We start from the raw sequence: 23392 nt of genomic DNA on the forward strand, positions 1-23392 counted from the left end.
TGGTTGCGTGAATAAGTGGATTACTTGATCAACCTACAAATAAGTTAACATAGATAATTAATAAGGTCATACATTGTATAGATTATAATATAGGTACAACATATAATTTCAAAAAGATAAAGGTATAATTTAGAAAATTGAAAAACTTAAAGATACATAGTAGAATATCCCAAAAAAATACACTACGTTATTGGACTATTAAATAAAAATAGTGAAGCCCATTAATAAGAAAAAAAATCATTAATCATGCCCTAGATTTTATAATAATAAACCAATATAAGTTGGAAGTTAAGAGCTATAAGGGAAAAGAAAAAAGAAGAAAAAAAAAAAAGAAAGATAAAAGTTAGTGAAAGAAAATTATGATAGTGATTTAACAATAAGAGAAAGTATTTTAAGGTAAAGGTATGTACCATAATTTCATCATATTCAACTAATATAATTAGTTATTATATATGTAGTTTATTTAGAAAAGTGAAGGCTTTAATTTTACCGAGTTCTTAATTATATATCTTTAAATTTAATTATTACATATCCTAAACCAAAATTATATTTTTTTAGTAAAAAACTAGAAATAACAAACCCTAATTTTCAATTAAGCAACCAAATTTCAAAATAAAATAAAATTTCTTGAACATTGTTGTCTGATTAACTACATTTGATGAAAATTATATGCAAGTATCTGAAAACACCGTAATCAAACTTAGACCGTTCCCGGAGCTAGCAAACCCTAATCTCCGACAACGCTAACCCTAATTTCTTTACTCCGCCGCCGCCGCCGTCGCTACCACCACCACCGCTGCTTGTCGGCGGATGTTTTTCACATTTTTTGTGATTTAAACATCAAAATGAGCTTGATTTGATTTAAAAATGTTAGATTTGTTCGATGTGATTGTATCATACTACAGGTAACATCTTGTTGTAACTGTTATACTTGGAATTTCAGCTTTATAATTTGTTGTTATTTGCGTTGATGTTGTACATTTTTGACTCTTCTGTAGGAGTACATATGTTTTACCTAGAATTGGAGGAAATACATTGATCATAAGCTCAAGTGTACTTATGTATGGCTCAATAGTTGATACAATTCGATTTGTTAATTTCCGGACTCGCAATTCTTTAGTTGTCAAAATCCGTTAACTCGTAGTATTTATGGTCACGGATGATGATTATGGCGAAATATATCCTCTGTGACGCTATTGTTTACGATAATTGAGGAGTATCACATTACATCGACAATAGCTCTTCCGAGATAGCTTCATTAATCAATTAGTGCATATAAATCTACTGCTTGACAATACATAAAAGTCTGAATTGATTTACTGTCATAACCTATGTAGTTTGATCTAGTCTCCGGTTGGTAATTATCTGAATAGTTGAACTAATTTCACGATATTAAAATTCGATATTATAGTTTTCTGAATTCGATATATTTCTGTTTGGCTGAGACTTGAATATTTTTTATTTTGTTTGAGACAGTCATTTGGTCAAACTTTCGTAATGACGTGTGAAAACGAGGAAGTCTTGAAACACGGAGAGGAATTGATGGAAATCGATACTGATGATGCTAACAATGGCTGTATAACTCGGATACAAGAAAATGGTCTACTTCTTTGGCCTGTATTACCACAAGAGGAGGGAGAAGGCCTTCCATTTGCACCTGTAGATTGGCCATCTCCTGGTGATGTTTGGGGGTGGAGGGTTGGAAAGAGATTAGCGGCCTCGGGATTCTATTTGGATAGATACTTGTATCTTCCTATACGTTTTCAGAAAGCTCGAAGAAAACGTGATGGTTTTGCAAGCAAGCTCTCTGTTGAACACTATGTTAGATCCAAATTCCCAGGAAAAGACGTCAATGCTTTCTTTTCATCTTTTAGTTGGAAGATTCCTTCAAAGCAAGCATATCTGCTTAAAGGTACGCAAGTTTTGGTAATGAATTGGTGAGTTTCTGTGATAGCTAACATTTCTTACAAAGCTATGTAAACCATATACGTATTTAGTCTTTTTCTTTAGATTCATTCTTACTCTACTTTTTTCTCTTTTCATTTTCCCTTTGGTACTATAGCTACTCAGTATTCCTCTCTTGGTGATAATGTGGATACAAATATGTGGTAGTGATTGTGGAAATTTGGCTTCTCAGGGTCGGTTGGAGGGTAGGGCATCAATGTGTAATGGTGTGCATATTTGTCCTTGACCAGTTCAAATGCCTTTTATTTTGAGTGGGATTCATCATATCTTGCAAGTGATATCATGTTGTATTTTGTCATTAATTTTGTGGCACATCTTAACCTCTAAGATGCTTACTTTAAAGTAGTATACATATTGTACTGGTTCGTTAAATTTTTAATAATACAATACAATACAATACAATACATAAAACTAATGTAATATAAGAATGTAGATATTATAAAGTTCTATAGTGTAATCCTAATATCTTAAGCCCAACATTCATCCTCTTATAGTTCTTTTAACTTTAAGAGGAGTACCTTCTCATTAGGTACTAAAAAGGATTTTATTTGATTGTGCTCTTGTGTGGAATTAGGTTAATGTAAGCCTTCTTGTTGGAGAATATTCTACAAGTAAAAGTTTACCCGAATGCATATTGTTTTGTCTTGCTCAAAAGTCAATTGAATTACATAGGGATTTTAGGTGAGTATGCACTAGGTTTTTAGTTGCCTTCATGCCTTCTAACTACATCTGAGCGAGGGAACATGATTATGAGTTTGGTGGAAAATCATTTCGTTTTTAAATATAGTACAGTCGATCTAGCAATGTTACGGTTTACAGATATGTGATATGCTTTACTGGGAAATTCGGAAGCTATGGAGTCAATCTATTCATAATAAGATGCAGGAGGCTCACCCACAGTGGCTTGAGGTCTGGCAGAAATTGTGTGATGTGCAAATTTGAAGTGTTGGAGTATGTTGGATAAAAGGAATTGTGAGGGGAAAAGGAGATCAATTATGACTTGGATAAGAGGTTGATATGAGAGTGATATGAGCCGACTTTGGATTGAAATTTGGTTGTGGAAGGGTGAAGTATATACAGAACATATGCACTGAAGGCCTTTGAGTTTTTGCTGTGTTTCTTGATTTTCCTCCACTTTATTCGTTTTCAGTTTTACTGATTTTTCCCTTACGTTTTCATCTTTTCCCATATTTCCTTGCCTTTTTTTTACTTTTTACTCTTCTCTCTCTCTTTGTCTCAATATTTACTTTTCTTTCTATCCGCATGGTTTTCCACCTTCTCGGTTTATTGCCCTCTATTCTTTCTCGTACCCCTTTTTGTTCCCTTGCCTTTCGCTCTTTTCGTCTAACAGTTTTCAGAGAAACTCATGTTAGCCTTCAACTTTATACGAGTCTGGTTCTCTTTAAAAACTCTTTAAAAAATGGTATGGATAACTTATGAGATACTACCATTGGAAACTGTTCTATTCATGATATAATATTTGGATGCTTTCCAGATACTAAGGAAATTTGTCGAGGTCAACTATTTTTTTATAAACATATACATATTTGTACAATTCTTGAAATAAAGGAGACTAATGCAATTAAACACAGCTTCTTAAATTTCATGCAGGAGCCGCTTGATGATAAAATTCCTTTTCAGACTTTACCTTGCCTATGTATTCCTGCCAATTTTGGAAAATATAATCAGTTAAGAATTATCAATATAGTGTCTTCAAAAGACGTTGAATATCGTAGGGAGTTTTATGGTTCCCACATGGTAGTGGCATTAATGACTTGTTCCAGCTAGTACCGATAGATATTCTTATTGAAACCATACGTGTAATGTGATTCGTTACCATAGGCTTCAATACTTGCATGACAGATATTCGTCTCTTAAGCTTATAATAAAGTACCCTGTCCATCCATATTTAAACTTCATCTCTTATGGGGTACAAAAATTAAGGAGAGAGATCATATGTGGTGTAGTCACACTCTACTCTCTGGAATCTTGAGTTCTCAGTGATTTCAAGTAGATAGTTTATAGATGGACAACCCTAAAAGGAAAGTAAGAAATTTTAAAGTCGATGGAGAAGGTAGGACATTGTATGGCGTATGGATATACCATAACTGGGAATTCTTTGTGTGAACTCATGGTTTTAAATATCCGGCCGCGTCGCCTATACGCGACCGACTTTTAAAGGTTTGGGAAGTTACCGCAACCGCATTTTGAGGCGATATTAGCCCTATTTAGTAGAGTATTTAACATGATTAGGCTACCACAACCGATTCTATGACGGTGACCGAAACCGATATTTAATACTATGGGTGTGATTATGTTCTGTCTAGTCAGGCTTGCAATGATTAGTTCATTTTCGTCGTGCACATATTGCATTGTTTGTTACAAGTTTTATAAACTCTTGTGCATGAACATGAATTTATTATCAAATTGGCCTCTAGAGTGGAAAATGGAAAGCAGTGGACCTGGTGGGAGCCACAAAGCATCCAGACGAGTAGCGTAGTCATACTCAAATCTCTGCAATCTTGAGTCCCCAATGATTTTTAGACAAGTAACGTTTTATGTTGCTAAATATGTCGGATAAAAAAATATATTAGTAGCAGAGGGAGTGTAATTAAGAGCACCACAAGGGATCAAGTACTGTATTGCTAGTTGTCGGATCTGTAAAAGGTGGATGGGTCATGGGGGAACGTCGTGAAAAATGCGGCTGCAAATATCTGTTCTGTGCTTGGGATGACTTTCTTGGGAAGAAACTCTTTACGAGCTCGATTTTCATGGGGATGTGCTGTTCCGTTTGCATAGATGGGAGTTTGAACTATCTTCTACAACCACGTTGCCACGTTTGAAATTCGAAAAGATAACACCTCTGTGGACTATTATAAAGCAGTACGAGAACAAGTACATTTTACTCTTTTCTGTAGTCTGTTGTATTTGTCTTTTAGGGGTAACTTTGTGTTAGATTCATTACTAAGGTTTCCGTTCTATGCTCTCCAAACAACTAAAATATTTAATGCTTATTCTATATGAGCATATGACATGTTAAAAGCAGAGCTCTAAGGATTATGCTACCTTACTTTAATAGTACGACTATAGTTTCATTGCCGTTTTCAAGGACTCTTATTGCAGAAATCTTCATCGAACATAGTTTGGATTAGGACTGGGATGCATTATTTATACATGTAGCTGGGTAATGATGATGATGATAATGAAGAAGCTGGGTAACATCAAATAGTTTTTTGAAGGATGTTTGTTGAGCTGGTGAGAAGCACGAGGCTTTATCTCATGTATCAAGATTCGATATTACTAATGGTGTTCTATTTATGGGCAAGTTTATTAATCTACCTCTAAAGTTGAACTATAAATAACAAAAAGGTTTAGATTTTCAAGGGGAGAATGTTAAGTGTCTTGATGCTGCCAAAAACAGTACAGCTCAAACGCTTTGGGACCCATGAAGGCATAGGTGTTAAGTAACATGAACTCAGGAATCTATCTTATCTCTAAGATGCTTCATAGTGTAACATGAGAAGTACTTTAGTGGGTTTTGGCGAAGTATCCCGAAAATATATTCACCTCATAAACGACATTGTATGGTGTTAGTACAAGTGTACGAACTAACGATGGGAGGACGAAGGAGTTTCCCATTACACTTGGGCTGCAGCAAGGACTCAAGGCTCTTTTATGAGTCCTTTTCAATAGAAGACGATATCCCTTGGTGTATGAGTGTATGATTGTTGCTTATGATATTGTGTTGATTGATGAGACAAACAAAAGGAGTAGAATGGATGTTGGAACTTTGGATGCATGCTTTGGAGATTTATGGGTCTAGGCCGAGTAGAAGTAAGAATACTTATGTATTCGCGGTGTAAGTTTAGTGAAAGTTTAGTGAAGTGGGAACCAGAGAAGTAGGGACCATCAACTTTTTGATGAAAATGTCGTTCATTGATTAGATTTGTTCCAATATTTAGGATCTATTTTTTTTTTTTACTTCGTATTAGATAAACGACAAATTAGATGGGAATGTGACTCGCATAAACCAAGGGGGTAGTTGTAATTGAAAAGTGCATAGGGTAAATTCTATCGCACAACAAACTCTATGTGTTGGACTATGAAATATTTTCATGTATAAAAGACGAATGTTGTAGAGTTGTAGAGATGTGTATGTTAAGGTGGATTTGTGACCATACAAGGAACATTCAATTTGGAAATTAGGTGATTAGAGAGAAGGTGAGAGTGGCGCCGAAAGGGGACTAGATGATGGAAATCGGTTAAGATGGTTTGCCCATATGAGAAGGATATCTGTTTTTGTATAATGTTGCCCTTCCCGTTCCTTTCACTCTCTTCCTTTTTATATCATTGCAATTTGAGGTGTGGGATCATTCAATGACGGTTCCAAAAGATGATCCATTTCAACCGACCCCATATCATTTTGGGATTTAGTTGGGTGGAGGGATTTGGAGGGGAAGGAAATTTGATTCCTCCATTTCCCTCCTCCAAGCCAAATTATTTCCTCTCCAACAAAGGAAGATTTGGCAAATAGCCTCTTACGTTCTCCCTCCTCTTCCCTTGCCCTTCACTCTAGGGGTGGCAATGGATCGGGTTTTGCGAGATCCAAACCAGATCCACTTAAACCTGATCCATATTCAAAACTTGAAAATCCATCCATACCCGATCCACCATGTAATCCAAAACCCAATCCGAAACTTGATTTGACTGTATAAAAATTCATCTTATATGACAAAATTTGCGTTTAATAAGCCATTTTCAAAATTATTTGAATGGATCGGGTTCGGGTTTTGATTTGGTTTTGGTTTTCAATAGTGGATTTGGATATGGGTTTTTAAATAGTGGATCGTGTATGGGTTTTTAAAAGTTGGGTTTGGATCAAATTTTCCTTCGGTTTCCGACTTTCAGTTTGGTTTGGGCCACAATTGGCATCCCTACTTCCATCCTTCCCCATCCCCTCTCATTCCCTCTTATTTTGGTATCCAAACAAGGCCTAAAGCATTATAGTATTACTCCGTATTTACTTTTAAAACTATTCTTTCTTGACATTGTTTCTCTTTTTTAGGTCTGAAAGATGAACATGGATCATTGCATGTATCATATGAGGATATGACGGAGCAGTCTCCTTCCAATTCAATGTCTGGCATAACAGTATGTAAAGCTGGCAACAGATATTGCTCCAGTGTGGTAAAAGAGGAGGTCTCACCATTTTCAGCCACCCAATCTTGTGATGTTTGCTGCAGTGAACTGGGCTTCTGCCGAGAGTGCTGTTGTATTCTTTGTTGCAACACCATAGATTTATCCTTTGGAGGCTACAGTTTCATCAGATGTGAGGCCATTGTTGGTGATGGTTTGAAATGTGGTCATGCTGCTCACGTGAATTGCGCTCTTCGATCTTATATGGCTGGAACTGTAGGAGGTAGTGTCGGGCTAGATACCGAATACTACTGCCGCCGCTGCGATTCAAGGACGGACTTGACTGATCATGTTTCAAGCTTTTTGAGGACTTGTGAATCCATTGGATCTCGAGATGACGTTGAGAAGATATTAAATGTTGGTTTCTGCATTTTGCGAGGATCGCAGAAGAAAGGCTCACAAAAATTGCTAAATCATATTGAATCTGTTTTACAGAAGGCAAGTACGATATGTCTAATTTAGTTGCTCTATTCTCAGTGACTCTAAGGCCTTACCAACTCTATTTTACAGCAGCTTAAAAGTGAAAGTGAGTTAAAGGAGATCTGGAAAGCTGACGTCGACATTGATGTTCTACCTGACAGTACAGGTGAGCTTTAAGTAATTCCATGTCCATCTTATGTTTATTGCTTCCGATTTTCGTCGATAGTTAAATATCACGTGACACGGTCTCGTAATATTATGATGTGAGACCAACCCATTTAACAAAAAAGTATGTGGTATACCTGTTCACTGCAACTAATCATATCGTAGTCTCATACATTGTTACTTTGACTCGGCTGCCATTGTTGGACACTAACTGTTGTTGAGCGTGGGCCTTGGCTTGTTAGTGGTTACTCCTAGCTTCTTGGTTTCTTCCTAAATCTCTTCTCTCAGTTCCAGGAAAACTGGATGATATGAATCATACATTTCCAGGAATTGGTGAAAACAATTTTCAGCATGAAAATGAATATTTGAAATTGGATGATGAAATTGACGGGGTGTTAAATGAGCTTAGGAAGGCACAAGAGCAAGAATTCAGAATAGCACAGGAGAAGCTCCTTGCTCAAAAGGATAACATCCGTGGTATTTACAAATGCATACAAGAGGATAAGAAAGAATTAATTCAGCCTACACCATCAACTAACTGTGATGAACTGGTCAGCTCCATTTTAGTCAGAGAAGAGTTTCTAAGGCTTGAGTTCATCAAACTGAAAGAGATGGAGAAGATTGGTAATGGTTTCGGGAGGACACCTAAGACACTACTTAAGGAACACTTCGATATTGATCTTGAAGATCGACTCTTTTCTCATGCAAGCCTCAAAACTCCTAATTGGGAAGAAGGCAGGATTACACCGACCGCCGATTATTGAAAATTTGGAGTTGTTATAAAGGTAACATCTCGCGTCCTGTAATTTGTTTCCCGGTTGAACTCTTGGGGATTGTATGTGTTCGTGTCCGTGTTCATGTTTGTATAAACTTTATTTCGGCTTGGATGTTACCTTTTCCTGCTCTTATACGTGGTTAGTTGCGCTGTGGCTGTTCTTTAAAAGTCGGAGTACAAATCTGAACAATTTCGAAATAGGAAAACTAGTCAAAATGTGTGTTATTATTAGATTTTAAAAGACAAGTGGTCTTATAAGGTACATTTTCTGCGTCTCATGCTATTCTGCGTATAAATTGTTACTTGCACATTAACTATCTGCAAACATATTTAAGGGCTATATTCTGCCAATTAGTCTACTATGCAAAAAAAGATTTGTCAAATATATATGTCTAAAATAATATATCATAATGAGAATTTGTGATATTTTGCCCTTTCTCCTTTAAAAATGAAATTTAAACCCTTTTTGAAGAGGCGGGCTTATCAAATGCCAACACCATCCTTCCCACAACCATTTCAAATTTCAAATTTAAAAATTTAAACCCTAGTTAAAGTGAAAACAATAAATTATCTTGATCCCTATAAATATAGTTAAAGTGGTGACATTTTTTACTCATCATGGGGTGCTCCGCAACTTTGATAAATTATTGTAATTTCTTATCTTAAAAAAGGTTAATATTTGATTGGTCTATAATTATAAACTTAAGAAAAAAAAATTTCCATCCAATTATTTATTTAACATTAGTTATAATATACTTTTACTATACAAATAAAAATGTGCAAAGAATTTGTGATATTTTGCCCTTTCTCCTTTGCCAACACCATCCTTCCCCACAGGCCACAACCACCTCTTTTCCTGTCAAATTTCAAATTTAAAAATTTAAACCCTAGTTAAAGTGAAAACAATAAATTATCTTGATCCCTATAAATTATCACAAATACTACGAAATAAAAAAATGCATTCTAAACTAATTGAAGAGATCAAGCGTTATCCGATCGAATCTCACCATGAATTTCTATGAATCGTTCTTGAGGCGATCTTCTAAGACGATGATATTCACGGATAGTCGGATTATCTTCCTCTCACAAAATGCATCTTCAACTATCATATTATGCATAATAATACAAGCCATAAGAACCTTCCCCATATTAGCTCGATCCCATGGGGTGCTCCATCGCCAAAAGCCCCCCATCCAACTCACTTGTGCAAATAACTTATGCTTTTGAATTTGTGCGCATTATTGTTTTAACAAATGTTGGCCAACCAGGATATATACCATCGACAAGATAATATCCCATATTATAGTAGAGGATCTTGGGAATCTAAAACGTCATTTGGAGAACGTTCAAGAACATTAATATCATTGTGACGAAAAGGATGCCTTATCCATGTCGACCGCTTCCAAAATCGCTTTGAACTTCTCAAGCATATTGTCCCGCCCATGCTTTGTGGGACAATTTTTCCACTCCCAATGCATGCGATCAATGCACAGACGCATATTGATAAATTATTGTAATTTCTTGATAAGATGGAGTAGTAACTAATTCAATGTGAATTAAAATTCATGATTGAATTTGATTAGGTATTAGTTAAAAGAGAAAAATTCAGATTACTTGGATGAGTTAGTTTGTTTGAAACTTAAGAAAAAAAAATTTCCATCCAATTATTTATTTAACATTAGTTATAATATACTTTTACAACAAATAAAAATGTGTACAAATATTTGGACGTCATAGTATAATGAAAAAAAAAGGTTGTATAACCGAATTTTTCCTTTCCCCCCCTTTTTTTGTAATGCTTTCATCAACCCTATCGACCTTCTCTAACCTTACCCTTGGACACACAACTTAATATAATACTTTTATATATTTCTCATTTTCAACAAGTTCTTTCTTATAAAAAATTTCTCTTATTTTCTATTCATTTGTTTAGCCTTTGATTAAAATACTTTCCTCAAAAACTAAAACAGGTAAACAAATGATTAGGAGAGACTAGGGAGGGACTCAAGGAGTATATTCCAATCCCCCTTACTACTAAAAGAATAAAAATTCTCTTAGTTTTCCCTCCAAAAAGCATCTAGCTAAATAAGGTAATAAATAAAATTTTATTTTATTACATTATTATCTTTTCAATAAATATACTAGTATAGACCCCGTGCAATATATGCACGGTATTTATGGAGTTTTATTTTTTAGTGTATTATTTATTATTTATGGAATTTAAATAGACAATTCATTTATTTTTCATGTTCCTCCTCATTGTATTTTGATTATTAGAGAAATAAAAATTTAAATCGTAAGAAATAATCAAAAGAGTATTTTTTTTGAAACTTTTTTTGTTTTTTTTACCGATAAATTAATGATGTTATATTACAAATATTTACTAATAAAATGTTTTTTAGCCACAATTTTTTTATCATAAAAACTCAATGAATTTTTATCGAATATTTACTAATAACATACTCCCTCCTATTCACAATAAACCTCTCATTTCATTTTGACACAAAAATTAAGAAAACATACTACCCCACCATATAAATAAATTTGAACCACACAAATACACTACCCCACCATACAATTAAATTTGGACAAAAAAGGGGGGTTTGATTTTTGAGTTTTTCGGAATTTGATTTCCACACAAACACTTACCAAAAAAGGAAATAGGGAAGTTATTGTGAATAGACGGAAATGGAAATAGGGAGGTTTATCTTGAATAGGAGGGAGTATTTTTTAACCACAACTTTTATCATAAAAAAGTCAATGAATTTTTATCAAGTTCTTTAAAAAAAAAAAGAATTCCTTTATCATAAAAAGACCGGAGATAAATTTGTGCAAAATGCGAAATATTGAATGTTATAAATATTTAAATACAAAAGATTATATCCATTTATAACCTATCATGTCCATACCTATAGTATATACTAAAAATACCAAACACTATTCTAGGAAACATGTTTAGGCGGGAAAAATTGGAGTTTCGCCTATTCTTTTAGTAAATAGGGGATTCTTATAAATAAACTCTAATTTTTTAAATAAATTCATAATTATGATTTTTTCATTAAAATAAAATAAAGGATAAATTGATAACTTATACCTAATATAACCCACTTTTTCAAATCTTATACCTAAGATAACTTTCTTTCAAAACTTATACCGAAAATCTTCATTTTTTCCATACTCAATACCAAATCTCACTCATTGACCATTTTACCCTTCTTAATTATGCATCACCAACTTTTTTGCCCACCATATTAACCATTTGATAACATTAACTCATTAACCCCTCGCATCAATCACATACACCTCATCACATCACTACCACCACTCGCTTCCTCCCCTGCCTTCACCAACACCGATGTCGGCTGCCACCCAAGTGCCCTCCTGTCAGCTTCGCAATCTCATTCGTCCTCCCACAAGCTCTCTCTATGTTGCCCCATATCTCATTGAACCCCTAAACCTTAACCACCACCTCTTACCCAAGAAGACCTTCCCCTACCAGCTAATATCCCCCCCACCCAAACTAAAAAATAGCAAATCTTATATTTTTAAGGGTGGAGAAGGGGTTTAGGTGGTGGGGCGTAGGTAAGGTACTACTAGGGTTTTGATTTCAGGTTTGTATAGTGTATGTGGGTTTGGATTTGGTAAAATTATGCGTTTGTGTTTAATTGGGTGGTACTAGGAAGGTCCGCCGGCGGGAGGTAGTGGCAGCTCGACATTGGTGGTGGTGCAGGCAAGGGGAGAAGGTGGGCCGTGATGATGATGGTGGGGTTGATGTGGTGGATGAGACAAGAGGATTAATGTTTTGGAGGAGAGGGTGGTGGTAGTAATTAATAAGGGCAAAATTGTCAATTCATATCATTTTTTGAGATTTGGTATCAAGTTTGGATAAAAATAACATTTTCTGTATAAGTTTTGAAAAAAAATTATCCTAGGTATCAAACTTCTCTCTCTAGCTTTCCCCTTCCTCTAAAAAAACCAGAAACCTTAATCTGTTTTTTGAGCCGCCGCCTCTCCCATCCACAAACTTCCATTCCTTCTTCCCCTACCCTATCGCTGGAGATGGGTTCACCCTTTAACCTATCTCCGGCGCTGGTCTACGTCTCTTGTGATCTTCGGCTTCTTCTCTCCTCTTCCTGGTAACGAATTTTGGCTCCGTCTCGATCGTCCGGCGGCCTGTTTGTGGTGTTCTTGTTTCGTTCTTCGAGGGCGTTCCGTTCCTCCGTTCTCCTGTCCTGTCATCGAAGGACTTGCAGGCCAATCTGGGGTTTTCCCCTCTCCCTCGCCCTTTCCCTGTCCTGGTATGTGTCGTCTGTTGTGATGAGCTTAGCTCCTTTTGGTGCTGTCGTTCTGTTTTCGGTTGTGGTCTTGGGACGATTGGTGTTTTCCCCTTCCCCTCGCCCCTTCCCCCATCGATCGTTCCCTTTACCCCTTTCTGCTGGTGTCGGTCTGGGTCGTTGTCTTGATTGGTTTTGTTGCAAGTAGCCGATGGTTCTGGGGGGTGCGGTTGGAATTTGGAGTCTCAGTGTCTGGTTCGGGTTAAGGTGTTTGTTAGGTCGGCCGTGTCGTTCGTTGTTGGTTTGTGGAGTCCTTTTCGTTCGTTGGTGGGAGTGAGGCTTCGACCGTTTGTGTCCGTGGAGGCGTTTTGGTAGGTTGAAGTCGGATAACTGGAAGTGGTTTGGTTGGGTCGGATGCGGCGGATCAGCCTGTTTCTAATGTTTATTTTTGTGTTTTCGTGGTTTTTGTTCTTTCAAATAATAATCTCCGGGTGGTATGGGGTGTCATGTCCTCTTATCCACGTGTTAATTAGGCCGACTGGTACTTTGCATCGGGTCTGTTTTGAGACTAGCTTGTCGCGGTCTCCTGAGATGGTTTTGGTAAGGGGGTTGTTTCCCCCACTGTTATCTACATTTTTACTCGAATTTCTTGGCTACGAGGTTTTGGTCAACGGGGGTTGTGTTCCAAAGTGTAGAAGTTTGATCTCCTTTGGAGACAGATTTTTATGGTCTGCTTTCCGCCTTTCCTTTCTACGTCCTTGGGACGTAAGGGCACTTTGTGCTATGTCGTTGGGTCAAGGGCCTCCTTGGTTTCCAGCTAAGGTGTATCACAGCCAAGGAGATGAATCTCCGAGACGCTCTCTTAGGTCTTGTTGCAGGTATTTCTTTGAGGCTGTTTTGTTTAGGACGAGTAAAAATGAGTTTGTGAAGGCATGTTGGTTCTCTGAGGAAGATTTTCACAGCCAAGGAGATGAATCTCCGAGACCTTTTCTTCGGTCTTGTTGCAGGTATTTCTCCGAAGCTCCATCAATCAAGACAAGCAAGTATGGGTGTTTTCCTTTGGCCAGCGCTGCTCTTCCTTTAGAGAAGGTGGTATATAGTAATTTGGAAGGGTGTGTTCAAACTTTCGTCGTTCGCCTTCAACACGATGTTGTGAACCGATGCAATTGTTACCTTATTCTAGTTTATGTTAGTGGTAGTACTCTAGTGTTTTATGCTGTAGTCTTTAGGTATGGTTTAGTGAACCATACCACTATAATGTAAAACTCTTTCTTTACGGCTGTCAAAAAAAAAAAAAAAAAATCCTAGGTATAAGGTTTGAAAAAGTGTGTTATATTAGGTATAAGTTATCAATTTACCCTAAAATAAAATTGATATTAAATTGTAAAGTATAAGTTGCTAAATTTTTCAGTAATGCAATAATTATTACTGTAGAGAATAACTTGACACATGCTTACTATTAGCTTCGTGACAAAAACATTCACTAAAAAAAATTCACAACTTAAATAATTTTTTTTATTAGTTTTCCATTTCAATTTTTTTGTTTTATATCAAAATACAATGGAGTGAACTGATAAATATTAATAAGGTGCAAATTTTAAAAGTATAAATCCTCCTATATAGAGAACACAATTTCTCTAAAGTTTTTCCCCAAAGTGCTCAAATTTTTATATGAAAACAAATTAGATTTTTATTTATTAAACTAATTTTCCATTTAAAATAATCTATACATAAAAACTGTATCTCATATTATTAACTTTGTGATGAAAAAAGATTTTTAAAAAAAATTTGATGTAGTTAAAATATTTTCATAAAAAACACAATTCATGGATTTATTCAATTATTTTGATTAATTTTAATATTAGTTATTTTTTATAAAAATTCGCGAGATATAAATCTAAAATTTATAACTAATACACTAAAAATGAAAAGGCATATATTTCCCGCGCATTTGCGCGGAATCTACACTAGTATTGTATTAATGCTTAAACTTGCTTTGGGAAAGTATGAAATAAGGATTATACATCCAAATGTACTATAGCATTTTACAATCATATTTATGGGTATTTTTTTTGGAGTAGTTTTTTGAAGTTTTGAAGTTATATTTTAATATTTTGATATCATTACTTAAAACTTAATTTATATGTATTATTTTTTAGTTATCTTGTAAGTTTTTGAGCTTGATATTCACCCAAAACAGTAGCTTTTATTAAAACTCAAAAACTTTATTATAAAGCTAAGAAACTATGCCACAAGTTATAGTACAGAGTTCCTTCGTCCCTTATATTTGTTTACCTTTGATTTAGGTACAAAGACCAAAAGGTGGGTGCATGGGATCACTTATAGATCATAGAACTAGCTTAAAACGCACATTTTTTTTTTTAATTAAACATCATTCAAAGTTATTTTAAAATAATTTGTGTATATACGTAAAATATCTAAATATGAGTAAAATATTCGTAAACATCCGTGAAGAATTTAACTTCAAATTATTAATAACAACTGAGAAGCATTTGTTGATGATAGGAATTAGACATAGCTCAAAAAAAAAAAAAAAATCGAAATATCTCAACCTCGATTTAGCCTAATACGTAAATTCATAGTCATTCTAAATGCTCCGTTTATCATCTGTTAGGGAAAGTTCAAAAATAAAAATAAAAAGGTAAAAAAATTGGACAAAGAAGTAATATGACATGCTAAGATGACATAAACAAGTGTCCCAAGTCATGTCTTTATTAACTTTAAAGAAGAAGCGTAGGAAAATTTCAATCAAACTAATCAATGTACAGCAACTAAACTTCCCATATTACCCTTTAATCCCGGTCTATAATCAGCCTCCTTGCCATTCTTAGGCACGGTCACAACCAGCTGTCCACGGGCATAAACCACAGTAGCTAGCTCCGGACGGGCAGTAGCCGGAAGTCGAAAGCGCCACACATTAAGCTCAAGTTCATCAATGAATGGCTGATGAGAAGGAGCCCCTCGCTTTCGGACTACCACCTTGGTGATCCCCGGGTACAATTCAGTGACATGAATACCACCACCTTCAATGATTTCAGTATTTGTACTCGCAACAAATTTGAGACAATCATTTCTCTCTTCAATATAAACGTCTTTATCTGAGGTGAAGGGCAGTTCTAAAACCTTGCTAAAGACGTGTGGAAGACGTCGTAGTTTCTTGTTAGAAGGGTAAACCATGCTTGGATTTGATCTTTCTTCTTCCTGTTGTTGTTGGATTATTTGTGAGTATGATGTGAAGTTGCGTTTTCCAGGCATGTTGTTGATGTTGGATTTGTTGGGGTTATATTGTGAAGAATTGGAGAATGAAAGAATGGAATTGGTAAAGAGGAATAAAATTAGTGTAACAAAAGATAAAGGAATCATAAATCACTGGTGGAATTGAAAACTTATAATAAAAAAGTTGTGAAATTAAATCTTTTTATGGGTATAAAGGAGATCGAATATGTGTGTTGTATCAAAGAACATGTATGTAATATGTTGATCAGTGATTTATGAGACATACAAAACGAGATTAAATGAACCTATAAATAGACTTTAAGACGTAACGTGTCGTGTTTTTTTAATTGTTAAGTTAATTAGTAAAGGCAAATGTCATTTAGCGCGTTAAAGGGAAGCTGTGTCCTAGATTTACTAGGAAAAGAGGGGGTTGTAAATTGTATGCAACTTGTGTACGAAGGGCTTGGGATAGGGAAACTTCGTGTTGCTTTCCCTAATTGACGTTATTAAGACATAATTACAAGCAAAATCAAATGGTGTCAATGGCTCAATGTTACTTTATACTGACGTTGAGGGAACCATCTCGTTCCGAGTCCAAATATAGAATCTTGTGGTAGATATCAAGTATCTACGGCTTCAGAAAACCACCGGATGATGATTGGACTATAATATGTCCTGATAAAGATGCGCAGAGTCCATATTTTATGAGACGGTCTTACACGCTACTCGAAAAATATTTTTATCTACTAAAATGTTTTCTATATATGATAGACTTATCGTGTACCTATGCAAAGATAATTACCCTAAACAACAAATTAATGTAGCAATAGGGGTCGAACACAAGGAAAGGGGAATTACGTCGTGAAATGCTATGGAAAGATTCTTATCAAGGTCGATTTCGTTTTGTTTGTTTGTTGTTGGTTTGATAACTAATAAAAAATTATGTTGTAATCTATATAATAAAAAGGGAGTATAACGGGTTCGGGTCACACATGCAAAGGTAAATATAAGATTTTGATAAATTCGGTACTAATAACATTGTCAATTGTTTAGACTTAGAGATACCCACCTTACGGCATTAGTATCAGCCATAGACCGGGTCCTAGAGAAACTCTCGTCCATGACTAGGTCGTCCTACTACACATGCTTAGTTTAATTCAATTCCGTGTCTCTCGACTTTAGAACGAATGAACAAACTTAATCTACGATTACGGCCGATAACCAAAGATTAAACGTGACAATGCAAACATGTGATAGAAACAATTGAACAATATTATTATCAACCTATTTAAACATGTTATATATTTGATTTTGCATGGCTCACCTAGCCCTTAGACTAGGAAATTTAGCTACTCATATTAGAATGTAAATTGCAATTATGTTGTAAGAAATGTTAAACATGGTTGTATGATTTATATAAGCTAGGATATAACATGTAAAAGAAATAAAGCTAAAGTGATATAAATAAAGTACCTAATTATAAACTATGTGTAAACTAAATAGAAATGTAAAATTGTAAATTAGAAATAAAAATACCTTAATGGAAGAGAACTTGTATGGAAGAACAAATTATAACCAAATGCTTGAATAAGAAATACTTGAATAATAACTTGGATATAGAACAAAATATTGAAAGATTAAACTAAGGAAAGCTTAACAATTTGTAAACTAACATGAAAACTATTGAGAGAATTATAATGCTTAAAGCTATGTGAGGATTTGAGACGTAAAATATGAGATAAGAGAGATGCCTAAGCCTTGAAATGCCTCTCCAATTTATAAGAGAGGGAAAAGAAACGTAAGTGAGCTAGGGACATGCAGCCCCGATCGGGGTCATGTGTTTCTAGCCCGTTTCCATTAAATCCCCTCTTAATTGCAAGGAGTATCCTATGTGGGTGATTAATTAGCGATCAATCATCCGGTTTAAGACCTAATCCCATGGCATCCTAGGTAGCTTGAAATCCTATTCTTTCCTCTTTGACTTGGACTTTGAGTTGGGCTTGACTTTGGTTTGTTGACACAATTGCATTGCACACATAAGTCCATCAACTTCTCCATGAAAAACCCATGCAAACACTCCATGCTAGTCCAATATTGGGTCTTGTTTAGCCATTGTATTCTAGTGGGTCATCTTGTAGTATTTTAGCTCCAAAAAGCTCAAGTATCCTACAAAACATGTTGAGACAAGCAAATACACTAGAACAACGAATATTAGCTCAAAACACTATGATAAGTGCTAAATGCCATATAAAATGGAGCTAATATAGGGGATGAAAATATATAAAATGTGCACTTATCAATATATCACAAGCTTCAAAAGGCCAGTAATTGGAGTCAAAGCCAATGAGTCCGAAATGTGTAACCCGTGCCCGAATTTAAAAATATCCTTTGATGATGTCATAATTTCGACATTATAATGATATTTTTCCCATATCACAATAACATCTTATTAAGATACATTACTTATTTCCCACACAAAAGATCTTTATTGAGGCAAAGCCCTCGTCTATCTTTAATAGGGACTGCGGCTCTTTGTTGGATCACATCATGATCCGCGCTTCTTCCACAATGAGTAAAATCCTACGACACACTTAATTACACCATAATCCATTTCATTCTTTATAAACACGCACCTACGGACACTATTCTAAGATAAGCCAGTTTCCGTTCTTTCTCATCTCTTTCTTGTCTGCAACTTTCACCTTACAACTTTACAAGAAGCGTTTCTTTGTGGATTCTTGTCTTCACCATCGAAACATGAAAGTTTGAGGGTATAATAATCTCATGTACCTATTGTTCTCTTCGAATTAATAATGTCCACTTTTGAGATAACTCTTAAGTTAATAGTCTTCTAAGCATTCTATCGGGAGTCAGCATGCATGCCAGTTTGATACGACCAGGTGGAGTGGCACAAGATTTGCCTCTTGGTTTATGTCGAGATATTAATTCCTCCACACAACAGTTTGCTTCTCGTATCAACGGATTAGAAGAGATGTCAATCGTACTATTGGTGGCCACTTTTCCACAATAATAGGGGGAATATTCCGCCGCGATTGAGGAGTTTAATGCTCTTCCAACTTCCGGTACATAGGCATAGATAGATCCATATCTTATTGAGCGGGATCCCGATTCAGGACGTTTCGAGCTAAGCCAGCCTCTTCTTTTGCTTTGGTCGAGCTTTCTAACTAATTCTAATTAGAATGTGAAACTCCAAAACCTCCTTATAAAAGTAAAAAAAAAACACGTGTCCCATACCCTACTCGCATGTAGCTGGTCCCCTCCACGATATGTGTGGGCCCTTCCTCACTCCATAAATCTGGTTCAAGATCAACGATGATGTTGATCATTCTCCTTTACCCTTTATAACAACGCGACCCACCATCGTGGTAATACAACTCTAATAAGATGGGATGTGCACCTTTGAGCCGTTATTTTGTCCCCACTTAACCACAAAAGCACAAGGTCTTGTTACTAAGTGGTGCGTGGAATCCCTTATAAACATATCACAAGCTCTTCAATTTCCCAATGTGGGACAATTTTACTCTCAAAGACTTGGAGTGTTACAAACTCCCCCACTTAAAGAAATACAACGTCCTCGTTGTGCCTCGAACTTGACCGTAGACCAAGAATCATCCTCTGCTAGGTGGGTGACCCGAGTGCTCCTGACCACACACTACGCCAAATCTGGCAACCAATAAGGAGCGTATCACAACAGTTTAATACATTTAATAACGACACTTAGATTACCGTTTTCCAAATATTGGCGGAAACCTAGACCGCGCTAATAGGAATTACGGTTTCCCTCGAAAACCGTTGTTATTATAATTTGACAACGGCTGATTAACAAACCGTTGTCAAAAGCTTTCAACGGTTTCCAAAAACTCGTTATAGAATCACTCTTATCAACGATTGTTAGAAAACCTTTACCAGTTTAAGATTTCGGCATTTCGAAAACCGTTACTAAGTTAACACCAGCAACGGTTTTTGTTACCCATTGTTATGTTATTGTTACGGATTTTTTGTAATCGTTATTATTGTATATTATGAGATAATGGTGTTTCAATTCAACCATTGTCAGTATTTGATTAGCTTTTTCAATTTGATTACTGCATTCAAAACAAAACTTTAATAAATATTCAATTTGACCAATAATATTCAATTTGACCAAAATAATTCTATAAATATGTCTTCATAATATTTTAGGTCAAATTCTAAATTATCAAACATTTACTCTCTAATTTCTTTCTAAATATCTCTCTAAAAAAATATGGCTTGTGAGCTACAATCACGTTCTCGTTACGCACAGCCTTTTACTTGCATTCTCCATAATCTCCCGGTTCATTATGGTGTGAATGGAAAGGGTTTAAACCCTAATTTTGGGTGGTTGACGGAAATGCTTCATAACTCGGTTTCACCGCGGTTAAAAATGTGTACCCTATTGTAGATATCTCATTTCTGCACCTCCCGCAAACCACCCGGTGATGATTGGGCCGCATGTTTGGTACGCGGAACGATTTACTTTGTGTCTTGACATGACGCGAGGTACTCGAACGGTTCCAATTTCCCATAAAAATTGGTGGCGACTCCATACAAAAATGCAAACGCTTGTTTCCCAAGCGCCCCCGTGGCCCCCCGCTGTCCACACCTATGTCTACAAACAAGCAAGGTTTTGTAGGCTTCGCTTTTATCGTGTTTGACGAAGCCAACTGCCATGATAGTTTTCGTCAGGCAAGAAAATTAGGGGCTAGATTTGCGGGGGAAGATGCGGGAAAGAGGACTTCTATTCGGATGATAAACAACAAGGCCCTTATCTATGGGTTGCGATCCATCTTGATCATCATCTGCTGAAACATTGCAGGAAACATCACATTCTTGCCACCGTGCCTATGTCACGGGGGAGAGAGGTCATTCCACCTGCGCTTCCCGGTGATAATGAAGGGCCGATCTACGACTTGCTCTATACCAAAATTCATAATGAGTATCCTAATACTTAATCAGATTCTAATAATTAAGTCTTTAATTATTATCTGGCATTGTAAGTTGTATTTGGATTATGGTGGTGGTTTGAATTAAAGTTTAATTATTTATGTTTTTTGTTACGTTTTTTTGTTACCCCATCCTCTAGAATTCAGAGACAATATCACCACAAAAATTTCAAACTTTTATTATAATGACTTAGGTTTTTAGGAGTACATTAAAATATCAAGCTAAAAAAAATCGCGTAAAACAAGCGTTGACAAACGTGAAAAAGCAAATGTGTAGTGTGGAGTTGAATGGAGGGAGTATGTTTTTTGTTACCCCATCCTCTGGAATTCAGAGACAATATCACCATATATGTCTCTTTCACCTTTAGCCCAATCCACACAGTCGTTTTCCCATTGCAACGGCATTGTCCCTTGCTCGGCAATGCGACCTTGGCGGTGCAGAATCGGAAGTAGTAGAAGACGATCAGATTCATTCGCAACCAATAAATATGGGCCTACCCGCTGTTCATCCTGATCAAACCAGAGTCTCGAAGAGTCATTGTTATAGAATGCCCGCTCAAGTTTGCGAGCCTGACGAAAGCAATTCCGCTCCTCATCCCCGCCAAACTCGATGAGGGCACACCGCCCGAAGCCATGATGCGCATCATTATCCAGGTAGATAGTTTGAACCAAATTCAATCCGGCTAACCGAATCAAACCTATTAACCAGTCAAGGCTATACGAGAGTATAGCCTTTCCATGCCCGTCCTCTGTATACGGGAGATTGTGAATGATGCACGTAAAGGGTTTAGCGTACATAAATCTACTTGGGGGTCCTACAAGAGGTTCATATGATGCTTTATCATCATCATCATCAGCGGATGAATAATATGAACCACTGTAAGTTGATGAACTTGACGACATAATCGATGTGGAAAATTAGTTGAGGACTTAACAAGTTAAGAATTGGAAAGTGCAAACTGTACAAGTTAAGATTGTGAAAATTATAATTCTACTTATAATGAGTTTGGGTTGTATTGGAAACGGTATAATAAGATAGTAAGAAATGGAACCGGTATAATAATAAGATAATAATTGGAAACTTAACAAGTTAAGAATTGGAAAGTGGAAACGGTAAAATCTAAATAAGAATTGGTCCAATTACTTAACAAGAAACACAACGGTTATCAAAAAACCGTTGTCCAATTAGTAAAAACACAACGGTCCAATTACTTAACAAGACTAATGCATGCTTTGTAATTTTTACTTTTTCTGATTCAAAGTTGCAGTATTGCGTATTTGACCATATGTATAACATAAAATGATAACGGTTCTTTGTTAAGCCGTTATCATTTTTCACATATCAACAACGGTTGGACAAAATCCGTTTTAAAAAAAAGTTTAATTATCTGTGATTTTCTAGTGTTTGTGATTTGACTAATGCATGCACTGTAATTTTTACTTTTTCTGATTCAAAGTTGCAGTATTGATTCTTTGACCGTATGTATAACACAAAAAGATAACGGTTCTTTGTTAAGCCGTTATCATATTTTATATATCAACAACGGTTTTTTGTAAATCCGTTGTCATATTATACTAATAAACAACGGTTTTTCTTATAACCATTTTAAATACAGATCCAAAACTGAAAAGTTTGTGGTTTTACCAATGCATGCCCTATTATTATTGGTTGTTTGACCATTATTCACCTCATGCATGCATGCACAATTAATACAAGTTTAAATGTAACATATGGATGAAATTAATCTAATTAATTATAGCTTTATTATACTATAAATAGCATCACATTTGCAGTAACAATAAGAATCACTTTATTATTACTAATCTTTCTACTTCACTTTTTTAATAATCTACATATACATACATATAATAATTAAAATAATGTCGTCGTCTTTATCATCTGCAGTCGCACCTTCTCAGCAATCGGTAACCCGCTATATCAACCCGATTACGTGCATAATTCAAAATCTCCCAGTCATACGCGATTGTGCTGGGAAGCGAGTTTCTAAGTCTCTTAACCCTTTGAGGGACATCCTCATTGAGAATGGGTTTTCAAATGTTAGGGCAATCCACTCGGCTTGGATATCTGGTCGTGGGTTTCTTGGATATGCTCTGATCGTGTTCGTGGGAATGGTCTTGACGATTTTCACCAAGAAAAACAACTAGCTGCAAGGTATGCATCGCGTGACAAACAAAGGGGCAAAAGTGACTATTATGACGGCGACCCTAAGGATCGTTATGTACAAGTTGGGCCTTACTTATGGTTGCCACCGCTGAGGACGCTCATCTGATAAGAAGGTTCATACCGTATAGTTTTATTAATGTACCGAAATCATCGGATGACGAAGAAGTGCTTCATTTTGATCACCGTCGTG

The 23392-nt window shown here is 35.9% G+C and overlaps 1 protein-coding gene across 10 annotated transcripts; it reads left to right on the forward strand.

The window, feature by feature from the left end:
* Window positions 1–253: 253 nt before the first annotated feature.
* On the forward strand, window positions 254–8796 carry LOC141639195 (uncharacterized). 10 transcript variants are annotated; one of them, XM_074448374.1, is made up of 5 exons: window positions 254–402; window positions 1477–1912; window positions 7031–7599; window positions 7675–7747; window positions 8035–8796. In XM_074448374.1, the coding sequence occupies exons 2-5, from the start codon at window positions 1498–1500 to the stop codon at window positions 8508–8510; spliced, it is 1533 nt and encodes a 510-aa protein (XP_074304475.1). In that variant the 5' UTR covers window positions 254–402; window positions 1477–1497; the 3' UTR covers window positions 8511–8796. The 10 variants fall into 10 exon arrangements, with proteins under 10 accessions (XP_074304475.1, XP_074304471.1, XP_074304476.1 ...); XM_074448370.1 differs by having other exon boundaries at window positions 305–402; window positions 7672–7747; XM_074448375.1 differs by having other exon boundaries at window positions 309–396.
* The last annotated feature ends 14596 nt before the right edge of the window (window positions 8797–23392 follow it).

The sequence above is a fragment of the Silene latifolia genome, unplaced genomic scaffold (genome assembly GCF_048544455.1).
Source record: "Silene latifolia isolate original U9 population unplaced genomic scaffold, ASM4854445v1 scaffold_296, whole genome shotgun sequence".
NCBI classification, from domain to species: Eukaryota; Viridiplantae; Streptophyta; class Magnoliopsida; order Caryophyllales; family Caryophyllaceae; genus Silene; species Silene latifolia.

Coding starts and splice junctions, on each gene's coding strand:
- LOC141639195 (XM_074448370.1), top strand. CDS start 1,498: ATGACGTGTGAAAACGAGGAAGTCTTGAAACACGGAGAGGAATTGATG. Junction 1,913..7,030: donor GCAAGCATATCTGCTTAAAG/GTACGCAAGTTT, acceptor TCTCTTTTTTAG/GTCTGAAAGATGAACATGGA. Junction 7,600..7,671: donor TTGAATCTGTTTTACAGAAG/GCAAGTACGATA, acceptor TCTATTTTACAG/CAGCTTAAAAGTGAAAGTGA.